A 25,731-nucleotide genomic window follows, 5' to 3' on the forward strand; every position below is an offset into this window, starting at 1 on the left:
TTATGATAATGATAAGAAGAATCGCTGTAACCCTGGATGAACTACGTGCCCGGCATTGTGCAAAGTATAACTTCTTTATCTACTTAGGCCTCACCTCAGCCTATGTGGCCCATATCACTACTACCATAATAAATGAGAGGTTGATTTTTTATCTCTATTTTCAGAGACGGCTCACCAATCAGTGGCTTGAAATGTTGTCTCACATAGAGAAAGAAATGAGGTGAATTTATCATAATTAACTAGACAGTCTCTTCTAGAGTATTGCCAGTAAGTCAGAAAGGAATTTGGACTCTTGCTGAGACAATATTACATTTTCTTTCCAAAGACTTTCTACTTAAGTTTCCAATCATTTGAGGTCATCTTGTGGTCTGTGCCAGAGGACCGGGTAACGGGCACGCTGACGGAGAGGCGTATTTCCTTATTACGCCCACTGATTCAGAAATGCAGAGGAAGAGACATCATTGCTTTTAGTGTTGAAGGTAGTGATGCGCGCATCACAGAGATCCAAAGCAAAATTTGGAAAGGGTTTCCCTAGATGCCCTCAAGTAACCCCTTCCACTTGGAGATATCCTCATTTGCAGGTTCTCCAATAACATTGTCAGCCTCCTGGGTAAAAGATGTGCTAAATGATGCTGTACTCAGCACTGCTGTCATATGCCAATACCAGGCAGGCTCTCCTAAGCATCTACATGGCAAAGAACAAGTTTGGAGAATTATTCAGGAATACTGAAAAATGACTCCCACCCTGAAAAGGTGATGTCACAAAATACTAAATTACTTCTGATATTATTTAAGCTGAAATAAATTTGTTACCTAAGTGACATCCTTGTCTTATTTTTTATTTTTATTTACTTTATTTTTTTTGAAAGATTTTATTAATTTATTCCCGACGTGGGACTCGATCCTGGGTCTCCAGGATCACACCCTGGCCTGAAGGTGGCGCTAAACCACTGAGCCACCCGGGCTGCCCTTATTTTTAATTCAAGGGGAAGAACTTCGTATTTTCCCATTAAGGGTGATTTTAGTTGTAGGTTTTTGTAGATACATTTTATTAAATTAAGGATGTTCCTTTCTATTACTAGTTTGTAGGGATTTTTTTTTTTTTGCCATAGACAGACTTTGAATTTTACAAAAGAAGAAGATATACATATGTATGTAGGTGTATATATAGTAGTCTCTTAATTATAGATAATAATTTTATATACATATGTATATATACATATACGATATTCCCTTAAACAGTTTAAGGAAGTTCTGCAAAATTCTTAGCTCTCAAAAAACTTCCTTTTCATACATGGGTCCTGAATTTTTGCTCTTACTGATCGCATGACTTTTTAGTCTTTTACTGTGGGGAATTACATTTTGAATATTAAGACATTCTTATATTCCTGGGACAAACTCAACCGAATCGTTGTGAATTTTATACAATGAGGATAACAATAGTTCTTTCCCCATAAGATATTGGGAGGATTACATGAGTTAAAAGACCAGAAAATGGTACACAGGAAGCATTCAGCAAATATTAACTATTATTTTCCTTAAGCATTGCTGGAGTCATTTTTATTTGTGATTTGTGCATCTATGTTCATAATTAAAATGGGCTGGCATTTTCCTTCCTTATGTTGTCCTTTTCTTGTTTTGATATCACATATATACTAGCCTCATAGAATTAGCTAGATAATGTTTTTCAATTATCTGAAAAAGTTCAGTCAAGCCTGTAATTATTACTTGCATATTTGTTCTGATTGATCTATAAAAGTAAATGGGACAGGATTTTTTTTCTTTTGGGGGTGAGGGGGTTGATGTAAAAGTACTGACATAATTGCCTTATTTGTTATAGGGATATTCAGGTTTTTCTGGCCCGTTAGCTCTTAAGTTTGAACCAAAGCAATAACGTTCATGGTTTTAATCTTTTCTCCAAATGGAAAGGACTTTTCAATTTCTTTCTTACTAGGAGAATTCAGAGAATACAAAACAGACAAATGGAGTCCAAGCAATTTAAATAAAATCAATTTCTATTTACATTTCATGTAAAAGTCAACATTATTACTTACATATTATTATTAATAATGAAAAGAAGTAAAAATTGGCTTGGAACAATTGAAATATTTGCCTTCAGGGAAAAATATATAAGCTCATTTGACAGTCCCTCGTGATTGACTCACAAGCATAAAGGAGGCATTTGGTTTGGAATCGGGGACAGACATATGTATAACACAACCTAAAAATATGGTCAATGGAGTAATATCAACCAAGTAGAAGGAGCAGTCACCATTGGTATACCACAAGCCTTGCCTGGCCCCATCTGGTCTACTTTTCCATTAGTGTTTTTTTGTTGTTGTTTTTTGTTTGTTTGTTTTTTAAGATTTTATCTATTTCTTCACGAGACACACACAAAGAGAAGCAGAGACACAGGCAGAGGGAGAAGCAGCCTCCCTGTGGGGAGCCCGACGTGGGACTCAATCCCAGGACCCCGGGGTCATGGCCTGAGCCAGAGGCAGACACTCAACCACTGAGCCCCCCAGGGGCCCTTCCATAGCATTTTAAAATGAAGGTAGAGTGGTTCTGTTCATAAAAATTTAGATGCCAAGAACCTGGGAAGAACTGTAGATACACTGAAATGGGAGAATCATTGTCTAATAAGGTCTTGTTATGCCAAAGCAACGGGTTGAATCTTTAAAAAAGAAAGTCTGAAAGGATAAAAGTAAATACATAAAGCTGTTTGTTGGTACCCAGTATTCACTTTAAGCATTGCTGGCAACAGCCCTGGATTTGGTCGGGGGCAGTGATCTGCACCCCGGCGGGGGGTTCTACTGCAGTTGACCCCCATTTCCTGCTTTGGTGGTGTTTCATTACCCAAGCCTGGTCAGTGGAAATCCTGTATTCCCTGTCAACAAGGATGGATTGGTTCAGAAATGGGCATGTGGCCCAGGTCAGGTCAAATAGAGACAATGAGACTGGATATGGAGTTTCTTTGCTGAATCGGTGTTCATGATGATGTGAGCTGGAAACTGCAGAGGGCCATAGCATGGCGCATGGAAATCCAATCCAAAAGGATGCAGAGCTAAGTAATGACTTCTGGGACTGCCACTGAGCCCTGAATCAAGCCACACGAGAAGTCTGATATACTTATGCCCTTTTCAGTCATGTGTTCTGGTAAGAAGTTCTTCTTCCTCCCCCTCTTCTTCTTCCTCTTCCTCCCCTCCTTTTCCTCCTCTCCTTTTCCTTTTCTTCCTCGTCTCCATCATCACCATCACCATCACTGTCATCATCAAGCTATTTACACCTGGGGTTTCTATTACTTAAAAAATACTACTAATTGGTAAAATGAGATAATAAAGGTGCTTTGTTAAAGGAATTTCTGGGAGGACTAAACGATACAATCCATATAAAGTGCTTAATACAGTATTTGGCATAACGAGAGCATGAGATAAATTTTAGCCATCGTAGTTATAATTGTTACTATAGTCATTATTGCTATTGAGTAGATGACCACTTGGTGGGGATTTAAGCATCGCCTGGGTAATTGAGCTGAATCATGTTAATGTCCCAACACAAGATTCCACAATTTTTGTGATTGTAGTCTCGTAAAAAAAAAAAAAAAAAAGATCGAATCAAGAAACTGCCATACTTGAGCATTTTCTGTAGAAGTAGAAAAATGGGAGAACACAGATTAAGGTAATATAAGCTAAAGAGAAAGATCTAAACGAGAGAAAACGATAGGCAGAGAAAAATAAAATCCCAATGATGGCTCCCAAAGCTGGTTGGGAATCAGGGAAGGAAAGAAAGAGAAGATATAACAAAGATTTGTAGATCAAAAAACTTACCGAGAGACAGGGAGATCTCCTCTACTTGGCAGGTCTAAGTTTGATGGGCTCACGTGAATGGTTGTGGAGTTTAATAGACACATTAGTCTTAAAAATCTAAGCCCTGAAATATGTAGTCCCAACTTCTCATAAGTCAGATTATCATTTCTCTTATGGTAATTTTTATAATGCCAGATCAAATAAACTGAATCATTTGTTTGTTTCAAATGCTTGCCCTGAATTCAGAAAGTGCATTTTGTGTTTCAAAAGATTTGTCATTGAAAGTGCATTAAAAAACAAAAACAAAAGCAAAAAAACCCCAAATACATGAGCTACGTTCTTGGCAGCTACAAAAAAACAATCATTTTTTTTTCTCCAATAAATCTGTTACTTGCAAGTCTGACTCGCATGATTTTAAAATGTATGGTGTGTATAAGTGTTTGTAATATCCTATCAAATCTGTCCCAAATACGTAGCCAAGGTGGTGAAAAAAGCATAACCGGTTTTCTGAGCTTTTAGAAAATTTAGTATCACGATTAAAAGTCAAATTAGCAGTTCGATCCCATAGCCAAAGAGAACGAGACATGAATGCTACTGACTCGTAATACCAATGACAGATCTTCAGAGGGCATTTCCAGGGCTGTGCCTGGGGTCGGACATTTGTGGGCACCTAGTAGACCGCTGAGGTGGCTGGTCAGATGGTGCAGAGGGGGAGCGTCTGGTACGATAAAAACAACCTTAGGCCTTGGAGGGCCACCGTCATCCTGAGAACCGGATGATTGGTTTCTCGCCAGCCTGACTCAGCTGGAGAGCTGAGCCCAGGAAAGAGAGAGAATGTTTTGGGCACAGCACAAGGATACATTTTACTGCAAACTTGGGAATGGTTTGGCCTCGGGAGCTAAGCAACCCCACTCTGAGGCCTGTCTACCAAAGTGGGATGCCAAGGAGCAAGACAGGCGTCCCCCCGACCCGATCCTGCCACAGGCTGCCACGCGGAAGTGGGGGGCTGAGGACTGGTGGCTCCCGAAGCTCTGGGGGTAGCGGCACAGAAGGACAGGTGCTCCCACCCCGGCCAAGGCAGTGCACAGTGAAATCTGCTCCTGGGACCTCCGGAGGAGCAGCCACAGGGTTTGCGGGGCCTGGGGTGGCGGGAGGCGCAGCCCAACAGCCTGGGCTCAAGGCCCGGTCTGGATACCCCCGAAAGGGCGCATCTGTGGGGCCCCCTTGGGGACTCTACGAAACACTTGGTCTGGGAGAGCTTTACAGAGTTGATGTTCAACTCGAGCACGTGGGGTGTGTGGCAGTAAAACGTGGGCCGGATGCTCACGGGCCTCCTACATTTCTGCTAATGGCAACTGGGGACATTGGATGCATATCAAACAATACCGTATACTGTTCTCCGATCCCAAATTTAAAAAAAAGAAAAGGAAAAAAATGTAAAGACATGACTTCTGATAGATGTGAAACCAAAGGAAACAAAAACCCCAACAAACCGTAAGGCAGAGAGCAGCGGGACTGGACTAACTTGGTCTCTTCCAGTCGAATGTGGAGCAGGGAGCGGGGCGTCCGGCTGGACTTCTCGGCGGTGGGACCGGACACAGTCACGCGTCAGGCCGGTCACCGCTAACGTCCCTTGCTTGGGGACCCAGGGTGCGAGGGGCGCCCGGCTGCCCCGAGAGCAGGGGCGGCTCGGCGGCCGGGAGCCTCCTGCCCGGTGGGGGCGCCCCGGGGCCCGCGGCCCGCAGCCCCCGCCCGCCCGCCCGCCGCCCGCGGCCTACCTCGCAGCGCGCTGTCCACGATGGCGTCCGTGTGCCGGGCCAGGAGGCCGGCCTGCGCCGTGGCGGCCAGGGCCAGGTAGCTGGACACGCTCCCGCACACGCCCGCGTCGCCGCTGCCCAGGAACTTCGCCGCCACGGGCACGGCCAGCGCCGCCACGGGGGCCCGGCCGTAGTTCTGAGGGAGCACAGGGGCACACGGGGCGCTCGCTGGGCCTCCCGCGCCCGCCCGCCCACCCCACCCCGGCACCTCCGGGCGCGGCCGGCAGAGCAGGCCCCGAAGGCACAGCCAGCCCCCCGGGAGCCGGACGAGCCCCGGCCCGTCCTGGGGGTGTCCAGGAGGGCCCCCCGACACCCGGCGGCTGCACCGTGGGGCGCCCGCCTTGGGCCCGGGCATGACCCCGGGACGGGATCCAGGCCTGCATGGGCCCACATGGGGCCTGCGGCCCTGCCCCTCGCTGGGTCTCTCAGGAACAGATAAATACAATCTTAAAAGAAAAAAAAAAGACTTTCTGGAGGGACTGATGTCACAGCTGGGCCTGATGAACAGGGGCGCCTGGGTGCAGGCAGGAAGGAGCAGACCCCGGAGGCGCAGGTGCGGGCCGCCCGGGAGCATGGGGTGGGGGGCACAGCTGGGCTACGGAGCTGAGCACCAGACGGGGGCCCAAAGGGGCGTGACTAGCAAAGGGCTGGCCTTCCAGGCCCGGGAGGCTGCACTTGATCGCCAGGGTGACCAGGAGCCCCCGATGGTGACGAGAACGCCCCAGGTGTTCACTGGAGAGAACAACCCAAGGAATGTTGAATAAGGCGCTCTCTGGCCATATCGTAAAAACTAAAGTTGCAGCCAGTGAAATTCAGAAAAAAATAAGTGGATGGAAGGCTCAAAACTAAAGAAAATCTGGGTCCTAGAATAATTCTCTTTTTGGTTTACTTTGTGATTGGCCATCAGTATCCTCATATACATAAAATAGTGCCGTCAGCATCTAATTGCATAATTAGGGAATAATGGCTAAAAAAATGCAAAGTATTCTTAAAAATCGTTTGTCTTCACTACCATCAACTATTCTGTCAACCCATCCTTCGGCCTAATTACAAGGCAGAGCTTGCACACTGCACGCTGTTGGACTCCATATCACCATAGTAGAAATAACAGGTAGTTGTTTTTCTGAAACCATTGGTACGAAAAATGCTCTTATTGTTCGACCTGTCGATTGCTCCCTCTAGTACTTCCCACAATTCAATAACCATCTGAGAAACTGAACAACTAATGAAGAAAATGGAAATCTACTGCGATAGTTGTCATCAGGAACATAGGAAGGGAGGCACGGGTGGGGGGACGCGTTTGCTCCCGTCTCTCTTGCTCACGTTGCTGCTAGCCATGGCGGAGGATGGGCCTGAAGCTCCACGCCATCCATTTGCAGGACTAGTTGATTGGGCAAGTGAGTTATTACACACTTGCTAGCAGATTCCTACTTCTATGGCCAAGGTGCCATGATACTTCTTTCTAATGAGGGCATTTGCACCGTTGGCTTCAGGAGCGGTCATGTGACTACATTGACCCATCAGAGAATCACATTTCTTTGGTCCCAATGAAAGGTTCAAGAATGGGCAAGTTACCCAATTACAGCGAAGGAGTCACTGCAAGGCTCTGGGAAAGACATTCTGTCCTCTACTGAAGCCAAAATATTGAGACTAGAAGACCAAGAGTAGCTGCTGCCAGGGGGCGGCCTCAGGAGGAGAGAAACTGTCTGAGACTCAAGGCAACACGCATCTACGTAAGAGACAAGTTGAGAAAAAATAGGTTTGGGGGACATCATTTGTGCCCCGTGTTTTAGTCTGTGCTGAGGCCGATGCTAGCCCCCAATTTTTCGGAGTCAATGAACTCCTTTGTGCTTAAGCTTTGCCCCCTCAGTCCCTAGAAACAAAAGTAGACCGTTTCTGTAGTTCTAGCCGTTTTCCAGATCCCAGGGTCAATCTGACTCCTGAGCAGAGGAAGTAGGTACTCGAACCCCCACCTGGTACTGCGCGGCCACGTCAGCCACGCCGGAGTCCTGGCCCTCCCGCTTTGTGCCAGACCTCGTGCTTCTGCAGCCTTCCGCTCACGAGGCTGTGTCCTGATCCTTCCGAGAGCTCCTAACCCCGTCTGACTATTAGGACCATGGCTGGCGGCCAGACTTCTCTGATACGACGCTTTGACTTTATCTAGAGCACTTCCTCTCCCGGTGAACTTAATTGGGCCTGATTGGACTGGGCCATTACTGATGTGATGAGCTGTGAGGCCTCCCTGGGAGGCTGGCTGGGCCCTGCCTTTCAGCTTTAGAAGTCTGAGGGTGTGCTTAGTCAGGCCAGACAGAATTGTTTGCACCCACTGATGCTAACTCACACCAAGGGATTTCCAAAAGCCCGGTGCATAATCAGGCATGCTAGCTTACTTGTCTACAGCGAGGGTCTTTCCTAGGTCAGACTCTTTCACATTATCAGGATTGCAGGAACCAGATTACTAACCAGAATGGTCACTGACGGGCATAAAATCAGATAAGAGCAAAGAGAGATCCTGAGGGTTACGTCATCCGGGCCATGACTAAAATAGCAATCCTACCCCATAACCAAATCCCCATCTCTAGTAACTGATGGGAACTTTCCTATCCATCAGACTTGGTCTCTACCAGCCCTCACCATCCCCCAACACACACATAGAACGGTGCTGGGTAATTGTGCTAATTGTGCCCTAATAATGACCCCCCACTGAGCATCCTCCCCTCTGCTGACGTTCTCTTCAGAGTATATATTTAGGATGCGGTGTTGTTTAGCAGGGCCGGTTGGCGTGTTCATTTTCTCTATCATAATCTTCTTCTATATCTGCTCCCTTGGGGTTATTATAGTCAAGTTACCTCAATTACCGCATATGGGCATTTCCCAAACCCCTCAGTGCCACCCATATAATTTTTTGGTTTGCCCTGCAGACAGCCAATCTGCCCATTACGTGTAGACTTTCGCTAGTTTAACTTTTAGACGACACATCTTTATCCCTGTCGTGGCTGAACAAAGCCCAAGTTTTGAGTGGAACACAATCACACAACTCTTCTCAGAGCTTTCCAACAAAGAACTTTGTGCCCGGGTTTACTTGACCAAATCTGAGTCCTTACCAAGAACAACTTGCAGGTAGAGAAGTACACATGTTTCGTTAGAGGAATACATCTCCAAGCACATTCACCTGTAACGGGCTTAGAAACCCCAGATGGTGGCACTGGGAAGTACAACTCATGTTCCTACTAACTGTGAACCCAGACAATGAAAGATCAATGAAAATCGGTATTTGCAGCGACTGATATCTTTAAACCTCGGGGGGTGAGCTAAAGTTTGCCGGCAACCATGAAAGAACCAATTCCATTATATTCTTCTTACAACAGTTCTAGACGCTCCAGAGAAAAACAGTAGGCAGCTACTAAAGTTTTTGAGATGTGATTCTTAGTGAAATGTGTAGTTTTTTTTTTAACAGTAATAATGTCATTATTAAAAAACAGTGACATCATACTTCTAAAAATGCAGAAAAATAAAGCTGAACTACTCTCTCACACTCTGGTTAAACTCAAAACGGATGAAAGACCTAAATGTGAGACAAGAATCCACCAAAATCCTAGAGGAGAACACAGGCAGCCACCTTTTTACCTCGGCCACAGCAACTCCTTGCAAGACACGTCTCCAAAGGCAAGTGAGACAAAAGCAAAAATGAACTATTGGGACGTCGTCAAGATAAAAAGCTTCTGCGCAGCAAAGGGAACAGTCCACAGAACTACAAGACAACCTACAGAATGGGAGAGGATATTTGCAAATGTCTTATCAGATCAAGGGCTAGCATCCAAGATCTATAAAGAACCTATCAAACTCAACACCCCAAAAACAAAAAGTCCAGTCAAGAAATGGGCAGAAGACGTGAACAGACATTTCTCCGAAGACATCAAAACCACGATGAGATGCCACCTCGCAGCTGTCAGAACGGCTAAACATTAACGAGACAGGAAACAACAGATGTTGGCGGGGATGCGGAGAAAAGGGAACTGTTACAGTGCTGGTGGGAATGCAAGCTGGTGCAGCCGCTCTGGAAAACAGTGTGGAGGTCCCTCAAAAAGCTAAAAATAGAGCTGCCCTACGCCCCAGCAGTTGCACTACAAGGTGTTTATCTAAAGGATACAAACATAGTGATTTGAAGGGGCACCTGCACCCCGATGTTCACAGCAGCAGTGTCCACGACAGCCAAACGGTGGAAGGAGCCTCAGTATCCATTGATCATTGATTCTTGATCCACTGAATAAAGAAGGTGTGGATGAATATTGAGAGATGAATATTGTTCAGCCATCAGAAAGAAAGACTCCTTGCCCTTTGCAATGATGAGGATGGGACGAGGGGGTATGATGCTAAGTGAAGTAAGTCAGTGAGAAAAAGACAAATACCATATGATTTCACTCATATGTGGAATTAAAGAAACAACCCAGATGAGCATAGGGGCAGGGAAGGAAAAAATAAAATAAGATGAAAATAGGGAGGCAAATCGAAAGAGATGCTGAACCGTAGAAACAACCTGAGTGTTGCTGGAGGGGAGGTGGGTGTGGGGATGGGGTAACCAGGTGATGGGCACTGAGGAGGGCATGGGATGTGACGAGCGCTGGGTGTTGTACGCAGCTGACGACTCACTAAATTCTACCCCTGAAACTAATAAAGGAAATAAATAAATAAAATGCAATTAAATAAATAAAATGCAATTAAAGTCAAATAAAAACAATAAGAGCATAACGTCATTATTTTAAAAACAAAACAAAACTTCAACACACTCGACTTTCCTATTTTCCTCCCACATACGTCCCCCGGAAATCTCTCAAATGACAGCAGAAGTACAACATTAAGCAAAGAGCAAATGGTTTGTATAAACACCAAGGAATGACTCCCGAGGGCTTCCCATGCCTACATGGTGTCGAGACCGCCTGTAGCGTATCGAGAAGCCAGGGCCACTGAGTGCGGCCTGGGAAGCCAAGCCGAGTCTGGACAGACTCGGGTCCCGCGGGTCTGACAGGCACCCTACAGCCTCCTGCTAATGCTGAGCTCACTCCTAAGCGAAGCAAAAGGACTTGATAATGCAGCAGATCTCGGGCCCGTGAATTTGTTTTATCTTTAGGATTATTTAGATCAGAGGAAGGCTACGGGTACACGTGCAGAGAGGGCCCCGTGGTCACCGGCACAAACAAACCACTTTAACGGCCGCTGGAAACGGGGCTGACGACGGGCCCTGCCCCCCAGGGCAGGTGTGAGCGTGCCGGCGTGCCTATCACCCCGCAACTCAGTGCCCGGTACTCGGGGCACAAAGCCAGTGAGCTACAGCGGAGATGGAGAGACTTGCTCGCGGGCACGGTTAATTTTTTCAGCTACAGAAGCAAACCAAAAGGTCTTTGTTCTGTGGACGCCAAGAATTATATTTCTTGACTAGATTAGCGCTGATTTGAGCTTTGGTGCGGGTTTTCCTTTTGAAAACATGCGCTTCGGGAACACTTCCCAGAGTTTTAAAACAGAAAAGAATAAAGCTAAGTAAAGGGGATATCTAGCTGAGCTGAGAGCAACGGAAAAGCTCGTTGGCTCTTGGGCTTTGAATTCAACGACCAGCCATAAAAGAGAAAGCTCGAGAAATAGTGAGTGTCCTTTATTAAAATCACTGTTTTATGGTTTTTTTCATCCCACATCACTGATCAGATAATCAAATCTTGGATTTATGTATAAAATGCTTGGTTCTTAGCAGCTTGGGGGTGCACATGAGATCTAAATGGCACATGCGCCTAGACTTTCCCAGGGTGTTTTCAGACAGGTAACAAGGAGTGGGTCTCAATACCCTGGGAGGTTGTGTCCCAGGCTCCTCCCATTTTTTTGTCTTGTGTGGCACAACGGAGACCCATTCTAGGGAGAAACACAGCTGTTCTGCAGAATCCAGAGGGCAGTCACATCTCCTGATCTATCCAATCCTTCATTTGTTCATTCATTCACCCATTCATCATTCGATAAATACTATTCCGAGCCCTTACTATGTGCCCTTTGCTACGCCGGGTGCTGGGGCGACATCATGCAAACACGGCTTCTGTTTGGGGGAGGGAGAGACAAGCAGTGAACAACGGCTACAATAAATGATTAAACGACAGCTCGTCGGGAAGCAGTAAGTGCTGCTTTAGAGTTTTCTGCAGATGCCAATCGAGCACCTGAGCAGCATTTCCCGCGTCCCGAGCACTTTACGTCCATCCCCTAATGACTAATCCTCAGCCTCACGGGGCGGCGGCAGCATTTTGCGGACGAGGAAGCGGAGGCACAGAGAGATGGAACCGCCCGGGATCTCCCTGCAAGTAGGCGGTGGAACCGGGATCGCCTCGTGGATAAAGATCTGGACCGAGCGGACCCATTCTGCCCCTAGGAGCTGCGGAGGACTTGCCCTCGGGAACGTCCAGGGCCCCCCGGCAACGCCTGTTCACGCAGCTTCCACCCGAGGGGCAAGAGGAACACTGAAGTGTGGGATCACGGTGAACGGGCAGGTGGTCCATCGACAGAAGAAGAGAAGTAAATACTTTCTGATTTCCACGTGAGTTCGAGGGCTGTCTGTCTTCCTCCCTCCTGCCCCCCCCCCGACAGCCCCTTCCCCTTGTTCACGCAGTCCCCACGACATGAGCAGAGCTGGAGGAGGAGAGAGCCCGCTGAGCTGACCTGGCGACAGCCCTGCACAAGGTTGGGCTGGCACAGATGCTCTAACCGCCTTCGCTAGCAAACCAGGCACCGACTCGACGTCCCCGCGGTGGGCCTGGCCACCCAAGCCGGAAATCCATTCTCGCACCTCAGCTATGACAATCATCACGGTCTCCCTCAGGTGCATCTTTACTTTCTGCAGGCCCCTCCGGGCTTGAATTCATCCTAGGATGCAACGTGCCTCAGAGGAGTATCTTCCCTCTCAGGGCTCCTCTGGAGGCAAAGCAAGAGGCATTGGCCAACTCCACCTAGCAACCTGGTCAGGGGAAGCTGAGGCGTGAGATAGATCCTTCTGGAGAGTGGCTGGGCCACAGATGGAGAGCTTGTAGGAGAAGAGATGGTTCTCATGAGCAGCATGGAGAGCTGTGCCTCTTTCACAGATGCAGAAGGAGCCACAAGGTAACCTCCAGGCTCCCGTGCGTGTAAGACCAAGGGCGCTGGACCCAGGAGCCCTCCAGCTCCGAGGCTCTTTGCCATGCTACGTCTCAGGGCGTCCTCCAGGACGCAGAATTTTAGAGCAGAAGGTTTGCCGAGAGATCCCCTGGTCCACCCTCTGTTTTATGAAGGACAGCTTGCGAGACGTGTTCAGGGACGTGGGGAAGGTTTGTAAAAGCGTGTCGCTGGGGGCCAAAGAAACCCAGACTCGCAGGTGCAGGTCATACGGGCACGGATTTTGTATTGAGGCCCGTGTAGAAGGCGACTACCAGGATTTTTAAGAACCATTTTAAGGTAAGTGTGGCGAGTTCATAAACGTGGGGGCCAAGAAAAGAATTAAATATATATAATCAGTAAAGTGGAAAAGGAACGAGGCACCTGACGTAGGTTTGCAGTACAGGTTGCAAAAGCAATCTGGGGAGGAAAGGACAGAAGGTTGCCGTGTGTGTGAACCTATTTAGCTCGAGATGAAACAGAAATGGCCAGGAAAAAAAAAAAATGGGTAAAATGGCCACAGATGTGGGAACAGCTGGAAGGTCTGTGCCTGGCAGTGCGATTCCGGCGTGGCTTATCTGGGGAGCTAGACGGGTGCAGAAGGACTCTGTTTCTTTGTTGTTTTCTCATTTTTGGGGGGCGGGGTGCGGTTGGCTTTAAAGTTGATCTACTATTTTATTTTCCTAAAAAAAGCAGAGCAGAATAGGAGTCATCTGGATTTTTACATGGTTCCCACAAGAACCTAAATTACATGTGGTACAAAATCCTGTTTTCGATATTTACCACAGGCCAAAAACGTTTCCCTTCAAATCCGATCAAAGCTAAACAGCAAAGCTGCAACCACAGCCTCGCCTTCGGTCCCCGGGGCTGACTTTCTGGAGCCACATCCCCGGGGGGGGCCTGGACGGCTCACCAGGCCTTGGCCGCAAGCAGAGTTGCCCGTGGGGCCTCTTGCCTTCCTCTTCATGCCTCTGCCGCCTGGGAGCCGAGGTGCCCGCACTGGCCCTGCAGGCTGCAGTCCCCACCCGTGACTCACTGTCCCTCTCAGCCCAGAGCTTGTCCCTGGGCCTGTTCTCTGTCCCTGCCCCAGATGCCAGGGCCTACGCGTAAGGCTCTGCTCTCAACTGTCTCGCAAATTCATCGCCCGGGGGCCCCTGACGGGCAGGCGGGGTAGCGTGTCCATTTGCTCCCCAACCGCCAACCCCTTGTAGGACACCCAAGGCCTCTGCCCAGAATGAAACATCCCCTGCACGTTTAAATTCGGAGCATTTTGGAGGGCGGCCTGCTCATAAATTCTTTGACTTCGATCTCAGGTCGCAGATCTGGACTGTGACACAAGCCTGGAAGGTTCTGTTGGCTGGAAACGCCCTCGCGCTCCACCTCTCTACCCCGTGAAGTCGCCGCGCGTTGCTCGTAACCCTTTGCGAGTGTGCTCTCCACGCACGGAGGCCTCCTGGCTCGCTAGTCGTGCCGACGCCGGGGCGCAAGGGTGGCCACGTCCAAGGACCATGTGCAAAAGCACACGCCGGCTTTCCGACATGTGGTTTACAACAGAAGTAAAAGAGCTCGTTGACCTTCATATTGATCACACGCTGAAATAATAATAGTTTGGACATCCTGGGTTAAGGGCAACGTATTATCAAGCGAGTTTCATCGGTTCCTTTTCTCTTCTTCTTCACGTGGCTACTAGAAACTTTGAAATCCCACACGTGGCTCACGCTCGTAGCTTACGGTCCATTTCTACCAGATGGCGCCACTCGGGAGTCCACGGCAGGAGCTCTGAAATCACGGTGGGGGCTGCCCAGTACAGACGATTGGGGAATTTCTGTTGAACGTCTGTGGGATGGCACTTTGGAGTGAAATGATCTATACGTCGGATGAACGTCAATGACACATTCAATTATCAGTGGAGAACAGATGTATTAGGTCTTTGTTGTTATAGCCACGCAGCATTAACCTGTCCCTGATTGTGCTGAAACCCCCGTTTCCTCCCCTCCTATCTCTCACCCTGGAGACAAAGGAAAGACGGTGTGACAGGTACGGACAGTCTTTTGTTCACTTGACCAGTGTCTGGACTAGACAGACAAAGCGGAATATGCTCCCGTTAAGTATGGACAACTGTGAAGAGGAAGGAGAGGGGGCGAGGGAGAGGAGAGAAAGGAAGGGAAGGGGGACGGGGAGGAAGAAGAAGGAGGAGGAGAAGAAAGGAGGCCAGTATTAGATGTCACACACAGTGCTGGACACTTCCCCATCACCAGGATTTCTGGAACTTGCTCCGAAACCATAGTTCTCAGAGATATTCATAGATGTTGTGTTGGGGGTAGGGAGGGGAAAGGAAGTTCCACGGGCAAATCAGAATCAAAAACACGGTGCTCGGCAAAAGTGACCAGCTTTCTAAATCCCACCGTTTTCCAGAGCCTCTACTATGCCACGAAACAGATGGCAGCCCAACAGGGAAACACTGAATCCAGTGCTTCCAGACTCATTTGATCCCAGGATTCTCTCCTGAGAAACGCCTATCCACATCACCAATATTTACCGGTTGGTAAAATCTGTCCTAGACAATGTCGTTCCACCCGTATTTTATAGGCAAGAAACCGTAGCTTAGCAAGTTAAGTGACTTCCCCGCCATTTCGATCTTACGTAATTGGTTTGTGGCTGAGCCCGAATTCTAAATTCATGTTTACACCAAGAGGAAGGAATTTTTTTTTTTTTTTATTTAGTAGGCCCCACGCCCCACATGGGGTTCGAATTCATGGCCCTGAGGTCAAGAGTCGCATGATCTACCAACCTACCGAGCGAGCCAGCCAGGCATGATTAGAATAGGCAGGTATTATTAGCATGGATTGTTCGAATACCTCGAGAAGTCTTAAAGATGGCATAGTCGCTTCTCTCCACATATTCCAAGCTCGTGGCCCCTCAGTCCTGACTCCACCCCCCTTTGGTCTTGTTGGGTAAACAGGTTTTTTTGTTTTGTTTTGTTTTTTCCTGAATTTTCCAGGAAATTTTTCATCTTTTGGATCTTGGCATGCCTCCCTGTTAAGTTCTAATATGTACGCGTCCTATCTCGCTACGTAGCCCGGGGCTTGCTGTGGTAGGACTTTGACTTTCCCACACTGTGTCTGGCAGGCAGCAGAGGCTCTCGGAACCTTGTCGGGCTCCGCTAGGGATGGCTTGTGGTATCTTTTTACAGCGCCAAAAGGCTACAGAAACGTGAGCTCTTGGTTCAGAGGTGCCTCATGTTCACCTAAGTCGCAAAGACAGTATCAAATAGCGTGATGTCGAGCGCGGACGTACCTGCAGAATGCAACTCGTGATATCAGAAGCAATTTTCGCATGGGGAGTGTCTTCGTCCTTGCCACAGGGTCTCAGGCTGTGTTCCAGGCAGGAGTCCCAGAGTCCCACCAGGGCTCTGGCATGCTTTTCAATCGACCCCGTCTCTCTGATGGCTGTGGTGATTCGCGTGATACAGACTTCAACCACTGCCTGGTCATTGTTATTGGTTTGGTAATCCTAGTTGAAAGAAAACCTTCATGTTAAAGAACACTCTGGAAAGCTATCTTTCAAAGGACCGACAAAATACCAACTTATTCATTTAGCAAGTGGGCGTGCCGTACCACGTGCCAAGGGGTGAGGTTGGGAAGCCCCAACACAATGAGGGCCTTCTTCCCTGGAGATGAGAATCTCGTGGACAAGGCCACATGCAAACGTGCAGAAACGGAGCGGGCTCCTGCTCTCACAGACCACAGCCGGGGAGCGAGGAGAGGCCAAAGAAGCTTAATTATTCACTTGCCAAGTAGGTTTAATTTTCGGGCTGTTTCAGTTTCCAAGTCCATTACAGGTCAGGGTTGACTTTTTTGCTCTGGCATTTCAGTAATTTTTGTGAAATGTTTCAAACCACCCTCTAATTTCCCCTCATAAACATTCTTTCTCTTTCTCTACGCAACCGAAAACACATCATTTCGGCTCTCTCTTTTCGGTTCAGGTAACTACCAAATCCATGTTAGCTTTCCCCAACCACATTTCCTCTCATTCAACTCAGATATCTAATCCTCTTTATTGAGAGGTTATATGACCCTCCCAAACATCTAAATGTGAAAAAAAACAGGCCCATCACTCTAATTTGGAAAATTGGTCTGCCCGTGGCCTGCTGGACTGACAAAAACGAAAATATAATCGAGCAGTGAAGCAATTTGATCCTGACACCAGCATGTGCGGTTAGAGATGGGAAGCGGTGGGGTTTCTCTGTTCTGCTGCAAGCTCCGGCCCTAAAAATCTGGTTTTGCTATTGTATCTAATGCTGCAGTAACCATCTTATATGCATGAAGCTCTCTCCATACTTAGATTATTTGTGACCTAGATCCTCTGGAAGTGGAAATTTCTGAGACAAAGGACAGGAACATTTTTAGGGATCATGATACATACGGCCAAACCATTTTCCAGAAAGGTCTTACTGATGTATAGTCCATCCTCTGGGTGAAAGCATGCTTTTCCCATTGCCCCTTTGCAAGAACAGAATATTGTTAATTTTTGCTAATTTGACCAGTGAAAACCAGTTATCTCATTGCTATTTTACTTGGAATTTCCTTGATCAGAAGTAAGGTTGAGTATTTTGGCTTATTGGCTATTTGCATTTCTTCCTTTGGGAATTGCCCACTGTATCCTGTCAATTTTTCCTTACATGACTCCAATTTTTGGGATCCTCCTTTGATATCTTTTTCTACCAAGGATGTTAAGTCAGCATTTGGCATATTGGTCATGACAATGTCTCCATGTTTCATTATTTTTACTTTCTTTGCTGCTATCTATTGATATGCTAAGTTTTTAAAGAGCCAAATCTGTCAACCTTTTGGGATTTTTTTTTTTTTAAGATTTTATTTATTTATTCATGAGATACACAGAGAGAGCGAGAGGGAGGCAGAGACACAGGCAGAGGGAGAAGCAGGCTCCACGCAGGGAGCCCGACGTGGGACTCGATCCCGGGACCCCAGGATCACGCCCTGGGCTGAAGGCGGCGCTAAACCGCTGAGCTACCTGGGCTGCCCTGTTTTTTCCTTTTTTAAACTGGAAATTTGAGTTTATTTTTTTTTAAAAAGTAATACATGGACACAGTATAAAAAAGCAAAAGATATAAAGGAAGGTTTACAGTGAAAAGTTAGTATCCCTCTCACCCCAGTTTCCAGCCATGGGAAAGCCAAGCTCACAGTTTCTATGTGTTTGGCAGAGGGACCCTGAGCATGCAAATATCCACCTCTTCATCCTCGTTGCTTTCCTGTGATTCCTTTAACAGCTTTGTTTTTTAACTTCAAACTCGCCTCATCCAAAGATTTAATAAAAACTCTCTTGTCTTTTTTCTAGATTAGAAAATAAAAACTTAAACATTTAACATTTGGTACGTTAGAAATTAATCCTTTAATCATTCATTTAGTCTTTAAACCTATACGCTGTGTATAGAAATAAAGATGAACATTTTCTACTAAATAGCTAATCAATTTCCCCACCATTATTATTGAATAATTCTGTTACTAGTAATTGTTTCATATACATCTGTTTCTATTTCGGAGTTGTCTTTACTGTTTGTATCATTTTCCAATTCTTTCAGAATACTAATTTTGCCATTTTCTTCATATAAACACAAAGTTTTAAAGATGCTTCCTAGTGTATTTTATGTCTCTGTTGTACCTGTTAACAAAATCTGTTTTTCTCCTCATTAGAACTTTTAATGTTATTGCTGATTAAGTCACCCTACATTTTTTTTGTATTCACTTTGCGTCCACCTGTTTAGCTCAATTCTTCTTAACTGTTATAATTTTTTCAGATTATTCTCTTGGATTTTCCAGAAACATCTCTGTATTGGATCCTCCTTTTATATATTCCATGGCTTATTGTGTCAGCTAGAATTTCCGAAGCTATTTTGCATAAAAGTGATAAAAGCAAGAATGCTGATTTAGTTCTTGGCTTTTGATTTTAAATTTTGTGGCCAAAAGCAAGAAGATGCTGTAAATATTTCAAAATCATATAGGATGCATCACTTTCTTCCTGTTGTCAAAGTTTAAACATTTGTTTTAATTTTTTTAACTGCCTTATTAGCATCTATGGAGATAACCAAGCACTTTTTCTTAGCTGGCATGTACATGCGAGTGTGATGTAAACATATAGTATGAAATTTCCAGATATTAATTGATCCCCACATTCCTAGAATGAACACCACTTGGTTTGGCAGACTGTTTTAGTATATTTTCTTTTACCCACCTCCTTTGTTGGTGACTATAATCTTTATTTTAATGCAGCAGAATTATTATTTATGCCAGAACAGAATCCTGCTGTGCAGTAAACAGGTTCTTTCGGAGCCAACTCATAGAGACAAAACAGAATGTGAATGAGCAAAAAGTGATTCTAACTTTTCCAAAAAATCTCTGCAGTCACTGAAAAGTCAGTCATTCTCAAGATGAAAAATAACAGAGAATACTCGTGGGCTAAAATCACTTATCTTTGGCCACAATTGCCCTTGTAAGTAGCAGTTACTTTTAATGGTATTATCTTCAAATATCAAGCAGCATCATGTGTAATAAAGAGTATTTTACGTGATAAAGAGAATATATACAACAAGGATAGCTAGAACAGAGAACCAATGCCATTGACAAAAGGAAGCCGACACTCAAATGACATGAGCCGTGCCTTTGTTATAGTCACCTCCGTGTGATCCAATAGGTGAACAAATGGAATAATCTTGGTGAGAAGAACAAGAGCTATGTATTACCCAACGGCGTAACTCCCATTCACCAAGGTGATCTCATTACCTAAACATGCAATTTGTTAGCAACAGAGGTCAATGTCGAGCCTCCAGAATGGCAGTCTCCCTCAGGGACACCAATCAACTATTTGGTGCAAAGCTACTTACATAAGACCTTTTCCACCTTGGAAGGGACATCAATTATATTGAGTGGAATTTATAGTGATCCAGGTTTGGGTTTGACTTTTCCTGCCCACAGGACCTAGGCTTGAGCCACTATTTGAAGGATCAGAGTATTTGGTGTGCTGACATGAGACCCCACATAACATTCCATCAGACTAGAGAACCACTGAGAACAGCAGTGGGCACCTGATGGTGGCTTTATTAGTCCTATCACATATGATGACCTTTCCCCTGCCCTGAAACTTCCGGACTAATAACCAGTGGTACAAGTCTTCAAAGAAGCAATTTAGATTAATATCTTGTAGGGATGAGAAGCCATCCTCTAAAAGGCAATGTATATACTAAAACAATGACTATTACAAGGTGTTAAATTCCCTATGGGTAAAATACTAAGCCTGGGAACTCCATCACTTCAAGCTCCTGGATCAAGAGACCAACAAAAGGAAAAAAAAAAAAAAAGAGTGATCATCTTGGCAAGGCTATTGACCATCTCATCAGGAGAAGGTGAGGCTGCTGTTAAGTAAAAGGGGGCATCTCTAGGCACTCCCCGACCCAATTCTGGTGGCCAATGGATAAGGGAGCCATCGTACTCTGAGAGAGGCATGGAGACCAGGGACGCAGATCCCTCAGGAAAACACATCTGAGTCACTCAACTAGGAAGCAACTTAAATCAGCAGAGGTACTAGCTGAAGGGTTAGGAATTAGAGTAGTTGGTAGAGGAGGGAGGTTGTATTAGCTTTCTTGTTGTCGCTATAACTTATTATCACATCCTTAGTGGTTCAAAATTTGTGTTGATAAATTTATTTGCCTATAGATCCAGAAGTCAAAAGTTGAAAATTAGTTTCCCTGGGCAAAAGTAAAGGTGTCAGCAGGGCTGGTTTTTCTGGAGGCTCTGAGGGAAGAATACATTTCCACTCTCTTTTTCTAGCTTCTAGAGGTTCCCTGCTTTCCTTAGCTCATGACTACCATGAGCCTCTATCTTCAAAGGGCATCACTCAAACCTCTGCTTCCATCGTCCCACCTCCTTCTTCTTCAAAGAAAGGCCTTTGACCTTCTTGCTCCCTTATAATTATATTGGGCCCATTCAGATAATCTCTCCATCCCAGGATCCTCAACTGTATCACATCTGAAAAACCCTATATAGGATAGGATGTAAGATAAAATTCTATGTTAGGTAAAATTCACAGGTGGACATCTTTTGTTTGTTTTGTTTTTGTTTTTGTTTTTTTGGTGGACATCTTTTGGGTGGGAGACATTACTCAGTCTACCAGAGTACCAACTGCAGCCTTGATAGCAACTGCTATGATAGAGATGATAGATCCTCTCACTAACCTTCTTCTTATAAATTTTGTCAGGAAAAGCATCTTAGAGAAGCTGCCTCCATATAGAATGAAATTATTATACAAAGCAGGTGGATCTGAATGATGAGAGGTGTAGACGGCAGTAGACACTATGGTGCATTGCCCATAGACCCCTTTAGAACAGAGGCACTCATTTTCTCAGCTGCCAGTCCAGAGCCAAGTCTGCCTGCGGACACTGTTGTTTGTCAAAGGGAATGGCCTCCCTCAGGGGTTTGTTCCTCCGTTGGAACAGCCACCTTGGAATCTGTATTCCTGGGAACCCAATTACAACAGAGTCTATATAGATGACTCTGGGAACCATAACAAACTGTCTAAACGATGGTTTAACAGTAAATAGCAAAGGGATTTCCATTTGGATGAAATACGCCTCAGTAAAAGTGAAAGGCACAACTCAGTGAAAGTATGTGACATACGTAGCGTCTTGGTTCATGAACACCAAGGTTCCATTTTCTTACTAAAAGAGAACTGAATTGATGGAGAATTCTGAAAGGAGCACTCTGGAATGAAGCTGGAATATACAGGAGAGATTAGTGTGTCAGCAAGATTGTTTACCAAATGGTACATATTCTAAGATTTCTAACTAGGAAAGTTAAGCAGTTGTCCATAAGGATAAACCAGGACACACTGGTCATAATTTTAGTGAATATATTAATATATTAGGCATAGGTGCATCAGTTATGAGCTTTGATATTACTGTGAATCTCTTATAGCTAAGAATTTCCTATAACATACTACTTTACTAAGAAGAAAAGATTTTTTACCTTGAAAAAATTTATAAATTTAAATTCCTACATATGACATGAAGAAAAACATTCTCCAAAATGGAGAGTTCCTCAAAAAGGGGGTTGAAAACCTGAAAAGCTGTTAATTGCTTTCTTCAACCAATATCCAAAAAGACAAAAGAACAATTTTTAAAAACTTTAATGATGTAATCGAATAGTTTAAAGCCTTTTGGCACAGGATCAGTTTTGCAATTAGGGTTTTCCTGACTCACATTCCAGGAAAACACCCTGTTCTTATGAAATATATATGTGTGCATACATACGTGTTTATGTTTGAGTTCAACATTTAATCAGTACCTGTGGGTATTAAAATTAGTAACTTCTAAGAACCAGATCTACTTAATATCAGACTCATTAAACTGGGGTTTTGAGGTTCATTCTCACAGTAACCTGGTCACTGTGAATCTTTAAGTAACTTACCCTAACGCGGTGGGGAGATCAAATTATAAAGGTGGGACAATGAAAAATCCACACATTGTGCTGCCCCAAGTCTAGTTACTAGGATGGATCACCCCCACTCAGCCGCAGACACCACACCTCCAATCAACATCCATAAACCATAAACCAGTCAGACTTTATGCTGTAAACAGTCTTTAGGGGGATGGCCCACTGGCGAAAGGGAATGTGGAACATCTGAAATAAAGTAGTTAGTGGTGGGAATGGCATTGGAGTAGAAGTTGGAAGAGAAGAAGGAAAACATCTTGAAGATCATTTCTTCCTCCGTCCCTTGAGAGACGGTATAGCACAGCAGTTAAAAGTATGGACCCTTGGGTCAGAGTGCCTGTGCCCCGAGCCACATTCTGCTCTTAGCAGCTCTGCAATCTTGAGTGATCACTTATCTCTCTGCCCTTCAGTAGGCTAATCCTTAAAATCGGGATATTATTAATATCTCTCTCCTACTACTATTGTGAGGAGTAAATTGGTTAATGCAGAGAAAGGATTTACAACAGTACCTGGCACATAGTATGTACCGATAAATATTATAACACATGAGGAGTTATGAATATTTCCAAAATATTTTTGTACATTCATTTCACAACCACTTCATAATGTACAGCACAAAAAAGACCGCATACTTAACTCCTCTTACTGTCACATTCTACATGGCCTCCATACTAATAACATATTTATAGGTATATCATTCTTTCTGCTTTCAGGAGTGCACATGTATATATATCTCACTTCTTCTATCCTTCTAAGAATTGCCAAGGTGGAGACAGGAACAACACCATCAGCAGCACCAAAGATCCCAGAGCTGATAATGTCACGGGGACTCCCAGCAGAAGCAAACATAAAACTACTTCAGGGGTGGAACATTCAGCTAAAGCCATCCAGCGCTCACATGAGTAAAATTTTATTTAAACCAAATTCAAAAATTCAAACTTACAAAACTCTTAAGGAACCAAGCCAATATGAACACAGGTTAGCAGGTACAACTCGGGGCCATAGTAGACAGTCAAAAACCAGATAATGGAATTACTGACTTCAAATTATGCAACCAGATGTTCAAAATGATTCAATGCATTAAGGCGAATTCTTTTTATGAACAAAGACTAAATCTCTTTTAAGAAGAACAGAAAGATGTTAAAAATAAACAAATGAAACTTCTAGAAATAAAAAACTCAGTGAATGAATGAAATAGTGGATAAAATACACTTGAGAAAAAGACACAGGGATCCCTGGGTGGCGCAGCGGTTTGGCGCCTGCCTTTGGCCCAGGGCGTGATCCTGGAGACCCAGGATCGAATCCCACGTCAGGCTCCCGGTGCATGGAGCCTGCTTCTCCCTCTGCCTGTGTCTCTGCCTCTCTCTCTCTCTCTGTGTGACTATCATAAATAAATAAAAATTAAAAAAAAAAAAAAGACACAGTGGATTGGAATATAGAGCTGAGGAAATGAAAACATGATGCATCATTTAGAGACGGAAAATACAAGAGAACAAAAGGCGTGGAGGATAAAATCAGAGAATGTGAAGGATGTGAGGGCAGTGGTTTTTGTCTGCTTTGTCTATTGTTATATTCCCAATGTCCAGAAGAAAGTAGGTACTAAAAAAAATTACATGTGAAATGCGTAAGTGGTGAATAAATAGAATTTCCAGAAGGAAAAATGAGATGGAGAAGACAATATTTGGTATAATGTTTTTTAAATTTCCAAAACTGACAAAGGGCATGAACCCCAAACTCATAAAAACACAATGAGAGTTGAGTAAGGATATACAAATAAAACAATATCTGGATACATAATCATGAAACCACAGGACACACCGAAGATGGAGAAAAAGTAGGTTAGGCATAAAGAATGACAAATTGACAAAAGATTTTATAATAGCAATGGTCGGAGTTACTGAGAAATGAGAAGACTGCCCAGCTAGAAATCCATGCCCAGGTAATCTTCATTCAATGTTAAGGGCAAAACAAGGAAATTTCCAGAAAAGACAAACATTTACAGGGTTTATCACTAATAGGTCTTCACTGGTGGGACTTTTAATTTGTATACTTCAGAAAGTGGAATCTTAGATGAAGAAAAAAGAAAGGAAGACAACAGGGAAAAAAGAATAGTGAGAAAAAATGGGGAAATATTAGGTGCTTGAAACAACATTGGTTGATTTTTTAAAAAATCAGTAACTTTAAAGAATAGTTTCAAGGGTATTAAGGTGAAATAAAAAGTGCTGCTTAACACTAACATATAAGAGAGGCATGAAAGTATTCCAAGGGCCTCCTAGTAATAGGAGAAGAGAGCTATCGAATATCATTGTAATCAATCAAATGTAAGATGGTGTCAATTTATATAAGATCTTCTGTTATAAAGAAAGAGAGAAGACTGCTAATTAAATAGTGGGTTATCTCAGGTCTTAAAGAGAATTCTATGCAAGACATAAGTGGATGGTACTGGCCAGCCTCTTATTTCTTTGAAATTTCTTTCATGTCTTCCAAGAGAATTGCCTGTTTCTCTTACTTTCTGTTGCATTACTTATTGTGATATAATAGACAATATTTTACCAGTATCTCAGTAACAAAAAAACATATATATTCCTCTTGAGGTTCCATAAAACTCTGTTATTATTTTGCAAGAAAATGTGGAATTCCGGGATCCCTGGGTGGCGCAGCGGTTTGGCGCCTGCCTTTGGCCCAGGGCGCGATCCTGGAGACCCGGGATCGAATCCCACATCGGGCTCCCAGTGCATGGAGCCTGCTTCTCCCTCTGCCTGAGTCTCTGCCTCTCTCTCTCTCTCTCTCTGTGACTATCATAAATAAATAAAAATTAAAAAAAAAAAAAAGAAAATGTGGAATTCCTATCATTCCTGCAATGATGAATATTTTGTCCACTGATATAAAATGTGTATTCTGATGCTCTCTTCCAGGCCTTGCTGCATACCCTTTAAGTGTTTGTTTCAGTACCACATTATAGTCCAGAAGCTTTGGAAACATTTTTAGTGGACATTTAACCCAACACTGGTAGTTACAATAATGCACCTAATTCAGCTGGAATGTTAATGATATGAAAAGCTGTAGCCAATTTATGCACATGTAGACAAAGGCAACTTTATATGCCTAATACCTGGCCAACAGGAATTATAAAATTACCATCAATTATAAAATATATACTTGTTTCAGAGTTACAAATAGGTGAAAAAATGTCTGTCTTGGAATTGATAAAATATGGTGACAATGTTTGCTAAAACTTTAAAGGTAACTACTAAAAAAATAGAATGTAACTTTCAAACCAACAGAACCAATAGTGGTAGAAAAATAAAAGTATAAAATTTTACTCAATTAAAAAAATGCAGAAGATAAAGAGAAATTTAGAGAAATCAGGAAATGTAACTCAAAATAAAATGGAGAAATATATCCAAATATATAATTTATCATGATAAATAAAAATTAATTAAATTT

The 25,731-nt window shown here is 44.3% G+C and overlaps 1 protein-coding gene across 1 annotated transcript in view; it reads right to left on the reverse strand.

The window, feature by feature from the left end:
• The window catches only part of VEPH1 (ventricular zone expressed PH domain containing 1), a 220,850-nt gene that overhangs the window by 181,724 nt on the left and 13,395 nt on the right, over window positions 1–25,731 (reverse strand). The window contains exons 3-4 of the mRNA XM_049099858.1: window positions 16,079–16,294; window positions 5,585–5,759 (exon numbers count right to left, since the gene is read on the reverse strand). Coding sequence (XP_048955815.1) covers window positions 5,585–5,759; window positions 16,079–16,294 — 391 coding nt within the window. The remainder of the gene's footprint in view (window positions 1–5,584; window positions 5,760–16,078; window positions 16,295–25,731) is intronic.

This window comes from Canis lupus, chromosome 23, assembly GCF_003254725.2.
Source record: "Canis lupus dingo isolate Sandy chromosome 23, ASM325472v2, whole genome shotgun sequence".
NCBI lineage: Eukaryota > Metazoa > Chordata > Mammalia > Carnivora > Canidae > Canis > Canis lupus.